Raw genomic sequence first — 4,954 nt, 5'->3', positions numbered from 1 at the left:
GCAGCCAGAGCCCTGCCTCGTGCGACTCGGCTTGGCCCCCGGCGGGCCCTGCTGTCTGCTCAGCAGCCAGACGAATAGGTGGGGGCGGGCGGGGCGAAAGAGGCGGGCGGGGGGGCCCGTCTGGCGTGAAGGGAGAGGGGAGTGGGCCGAGGAGGCGCCCCGGGGGCCTGCAGCCTCGAGGGACTCTGCCCCCCGCCCTCCCCAGAGCCCCCCCGATCTAACCGAGCCCTCCCTGTCCCTTCCAGAGGACTGTGGCGGCCCTTGCTGCGGCCCCCCTCCCCAGATGGCTCCCCCTGCCTCGAGGGTGGTGGCCGGAATGGCTAGCCCACACCCCGGAGGGCCGGCCGGTCTGGACGGCGGCGGCCTCTGCTCTTACGCTGCTGGCTACGAGGAGCCCCTCACGGCCCCTTCCAGTGCCGCGGGGCGGGAGGCACCGCGCTTCCCTTTTTCGTGCTGCGCGCTGGAAAGTCGCGGGCTTCATGAACTGGCGCCTGCCGGAGGGCCCTTCTTTGTCCTGGGGGCGAGGCTGCCCAAGGACCGTGCCGACTTCTAGCTAGCACTTAAGGCGCTGCCAGCCTGCTCGGGCTCCTGCCGGGAGCTGGGCTGTCCTGCCTGCTTGTCAGAACAGAAGAGCAACCCTGCTGGATCAGGCCCAAGGAGACCTCTCTCGACCAGCCTCCTGTCCCCCACACTGGCCCACCAGATGTCTCTGGGAAGCCACAGGCAAGGGGGGGGCATGCCCTTGCTCCTGCTGCTGTTGTGCCCCTGCCACAGCTACTGAGAGGCATCCTGCCTCTGAGGCTGGAGGTGGCCCACAGCCACCAGACTAGTAGCCACTCATAGACCCCCCCCCACCCATGAATTTGTCTTCTCAGTAGCTGGTCCTGCACACAGAAAGGCAGGAGTGCAGTGAGCTCAGCTGTAGCTGGCAGCGGGGGGGGGGGGGGGGCGGCAGCCTCTGCAACTGGGGGGGGGCCAGACACTCGCCCCCACCTGACCTGTGTTGGCCAGCAACTGCTTCCACAAGGACAAAGGGAAAGAGGCCCCTGGCTGGGACAGAGCCCCCTGTGCCCGTCTTCTGGCCAAGGAAGCCCACCCCGCCATGCCTCCATGCCTCCATCCACACGTGTCTTCCATGCATTCGCCCTTCTCCTGCTTTGCCTGCCCCCAGCCATTTTCCCAGGCCCAGCGAGATCTCTCCTTGGCTCGCATTCTTCTTCTTCGCACGGCCTCCTGTTTGTGAAAGAGCAAACATCACACACACCTCTCTCTGCCAGGGTTTGTGCCCTGCTGGGTCAGTCTGCTGGCTGGGCATGCCTCGTTCCAACACGTTCCTGGGCTTGGCACCTGCCGCTGCTGCCAGGATCCTCATCTCTGGCTCAGAGTTTTGTAACCCAGAGGTGGGAAGTGCAGCTGGGTGGCCACAGGCCTCCCCTCAGCCCCGGAGCGGCTCTGCCCCTGCTTGCCGTTGCATGCCGCAAGTTGCCAGAACTGTCAACAGGCCTTTCCGAGAGAGGCGGCTGATTCCTCCCCGGAGAGGACTTCTCCAGGAGAAGTCTCCCCGGTTCTTGGAAGGCGCTCTGGCAGCGCAGTGCTGCTGAGCGCCCAGCACAGTCTCCGGGAGGAGGAGCCCCTGATGCCCACGCGTGTCGTAGAAGGCCCTGGCCTGAGCAGACCCCGCAGCCCGAGAGCTGCTCCTGCCTGTGTCCCAACCACCCGTGACGGAAATGCCCGGCCCTGACTGGAGCTCGGCTCCGCTTCGTCCAGGCCTGACAAAGGCCGCCACGCCAGCTCCTCGGTGTCCATGTACAATCCACGTCCTGTGTCAGGATCCTGCCCTTCACAAGGAGCCTAGTGTGGTGGGGGGTTTGGGGTTGGGTTTGGGTAAGGCAGGCCCTTTACCTGCATGAGATCAGGAGACCCCCCTGTGCCCTGCCCCCAAACCTCCATAACTTCCAGCTGAAAAGTAGGAGCAGGCCGTTGAACACGGACTCCTTCCAGGCTGCCGCCAGTGAGCCTGACTCCTGGGCTGTCTGTTTCTGGACCCAATTCAAGGAGCGGCTCGTAACCTTAAAGTCCTAACTGCTTGCCAAGAGCTCCCCACCCGATCCTGCTCCAGCCACCCTCAGATCACCCTAGGAGACCCTTCTGCCTGCCAGTCACCAGCCACTACTCACCCCCTCAGAGGTGGGGCAGGAGGCGTCCTTTTCCAGGGGGGTGCCCAGCTCTGGCCTCTTCTCCCCAGGGAGGCCCGCCTGGCGCAGCATTGGACGTCCTTCTGCCATCCGGCTCAGGCCTTTGGATGTGCTCAGGACTTCTGGAGTGTTTTCCTCTTTGCCTGTGGGCCCTTTCAAGGCTGGCCCTGCTGCTTTGAGCTGAGCACTCCCTTTGTCCCGCATGGTCTTTTTTAAGTTGGTGAGCCTCTCTGGGAGGTTTGGGGTTGTTTGTCTGAAACTAAAGAGCAGCAAGAAAGAAACCTCTGCAAAACTTAAGCACGTCCACCCTGATGAGCTTCCCCTCCTCTTCAGAGACAGTAGACTGGGTCAGATCGTGTGCCAGGCATTTGCCCTTCTGCTCTCCTCCACTGCTGGGGCAGCTCCTGCTCCTTCCTCTGGCTGGCTGCATGTTGGGAACCTTGCAGAGGACCTGGTTCAGGGTGGGGACCAGTGTTCCCTCAAACAGGGATTCCCCGATGTTGTGGACTACAACTCCCAGAATCCCCAAGCAAAAGCCATTGCTGCTGGGGATGCTGGGAGTTGTCGTCAGCAACATCTGGGAGTCCCTGTTACAGGGAACACTGGTGGGGACAACCCTTCCTAAACTCTTTGCAGATCCCAGGAGGCTTCCCAGAGGAGCCTCCATGACGGCCCTCCCTCTTTGCCCGTGCAGGACCTCGAGAGAAAATGCGCTGCCCCGGCCTCATCTCCTTCTGGTGTGGCTTTCTGTGGATTTGGCTGCCCCTGTTCCACTGCCGGCCTGTGAAGATTGACAAAGTCATTGCTGACACCAAAAGCCTCACCAGAACCATCATTGCCAGGATCCAGGAGCAGCAGGTGAGACACGGGCCAGCCCTGTCGGGCCAAGGAGGGGGCATGCCTTGTTCTCGCCCGTCGGCCCCTCTTGCTGTGGGCCCTGCAAGCAGGCAGCTTTTGGGGCCTGTTCTTGGGCAGCACATGGAGGGCCAGCAGGGTTGGGGCGCTCCAAGCAACCTGGCACTTGGCGTCATGTCCCTCTCCTTCCCGGGCACATGCTCAAGAGTGCTTATTAGAAAGCAGTGCCCCTCCCACACAGCCCCTGTTTGCCACGCAGATGCCCTCACAGGCAGAGTGTAAAGAAGACTTCCGAAGCAGCAGCTAGGCATGGACTCTGGCTTGCCGCTTCTGCCCTTAGAGCAACGGTGAGGGGGAAACTCCCAGAGAGCACTGGCTGCATGCATGGCTGCCTTCCGCTGCAAGGATAACTTCTTCAGCTCCGCCGAGGATGGCACTCTATGGCAAGAGTTTCAGCCACACTTCTTAGAAAGCAGCTCCTTAGCCCAGAGAAACTGGCCGCGAGGCTGGCACTCTGGTACCAGCATGTGGTGTCCTGTCTAGATTCCGGGAGGGCAGGGGAGCAAGCAAAGGGCTGGCTGGCTAGCCAAAGGCTCACTGCCGCCCCAAGCAGGCAAGCGCTCTCATGGCTGGCCGCTTTCCTCTCTCCCCCTGCAGTTCCCTCCACTGAGCCTGAAGATCAACGGGCTGGACTTCATTCCTGGGGAGCTGCCTGTGGAGAGCCTGGAGGGCATGGAGGAGACGCTGGAGATCTTCCGCCAGGTCCTCTCCAGCCTGCCTTTAGAGGCACCGGTAGCGCAGATTGCCAATGATGTGGAGAACCTCCGGAGCCTCATGCGGTTGCTGGGCTCCCACCTCGGTTGCCCTCTCCAGAGACCTGCCAGGGTGGATGTCCTGGGGAACCTGACAGAGCTGCTCGCCATCTCCCCCTACACCACAGCGGTGGTGACTTTGGACCGACTCCAGAAGTGCCTCCAGAGCATTGTCAAGTATTTGGATCACGTCCAGAGCTGCTAGGGGAGGCCCCAAAGCCCACAGGTTCAAGTCTCCTCCATTGTTTCAGGTTGTCCGGTCAGGTCAAGGTGTGACCTGCTGTGTGAGAGGCAGAAGCCGCCTGTGGCCCCCGCCTGCCGCCTGGCATTGCCCAATGGCGTCTGGGACAGACCCGCCAGGCTCTTTGGCACTTCTGCTCTATCCCAGGGCGTTCTACTCCGTCTGGGGAGCATGATGACTTGGGGGGGGGGTTGACCCCAAGGGGTCTGGCCCTGGTTTGATGGGCCATGTGTTGGGCGAGGCCGGGCTGTTGTGAGAGGCGTCGTCGACACTCCGGTTTGCAGCTGTGTGCTCCGTCCTTTGTGGGCTGCGGTTTCTTCCAAGCCAAGTGCTTCTGCACAGGCTGCCTTGAAAGGGTGAGCAGCAGCTGGGTCCTGTCCTGCTCTCTGGTGCCGTTCAGACCATGCCTACAGGACGGGAGGCAGGTGGGGGTGGGGGGTGGCGGCGCTGGGAACCCAGAGGCAGGCAACTTCCAGCAGAACCTGACGGCAGATAAGGAGATGCCGGGTGCCAGCTGCCGTTGGTGGCCTGGAGCAGCAGGACTGCCTGGGAAGCCTTCAGCTGTGGGGAGCTTGTGGGTGGGGCAGGGCGGGGTGGGGCGGGGCAGGGCCATGTGGGGAATCAGACTCTGCATGGTGCAGAAACTTGCTCTGGGATGCGTTTGTGTTTACATGGCAAAGAGCAGAGGCTGCAGCTGGGAGCTTCTTCAGACCTCGGCAAAATGACACTCCAGACCGGTCAAGCAGTGTCCCCCCCCCCCCCGCGCTTTTAAACCCAGGAAGAACGTGTGCTGGGGACAAGCAGGCTGGTTTGGTTCCCTGAGCCCCTTCCGTGGGTGGTGACCACAGCCA

General features: G+C 62.4%; 1 protein-coding gene across 1 annotated transcript; it reads left to right on the top strand.

Moving 5' to 3' along the window:
• Positions 1-2,808: 2,808 nt before the first annotated feature.
• LEP (leptin) lies at positions 2,809-4,663 on the top strand. The gene is made up of 2 exons (XM_053257529.1): positions 2,809-3,053; positions 3,708-4,663. The coding sequence occupies exons 1-2, from the start codon at positions 2,904-2,906 to the stop codon at positions 4,065-4,067; spliced, it is 510 nt and encodes a 169-aa protein (XP_053113504.1). The 5' UTR covers positions 2,809-2,903; the 3' UTR covers positions 4,068-4,663.
• Positions 4,664-4,954: the final 291 nt, after the last annotated feature.

Source organism: Hemicordylus capensis, chromosome 5, assembly GCF_027244095.1.
Source record: "Hemicordylus capensis ecotype Gifberg chromosome 5, rHemCap1.1.pri, whole genome shotgun sequence".
Lineage (NCBI taxonomy): Eukaryota > Metazoa > Chordata > Lepidosauria > Squamata > Cordylidae > Hemicordylus > Hemicordylus capensis.
The sequence above is the reverse complement of the archived record's forward strand: the minus strand, read 5'-3'. Positions and strand labels throughout refer to the sequence as shown.

What these genes read in the sequence shown, in the direction of transcription:
- LEP (XM_053257529.1), top strand. Translation starts at nt 2,904, where the DNA reads ATGCGCTGCCCCGGCCTCATCTCCTTCTGGTGTGGCTTTCTGTGGATT. An exon ending in CCAGGATCCAGGAGCAGCAG is followed by an intron (nt 3,054 to 3,707) that starts GTGAGACACGGG and finishes CTCCCCCTGCAG; the next exon opens with TTCCCTCCACTGAGCCTGAA.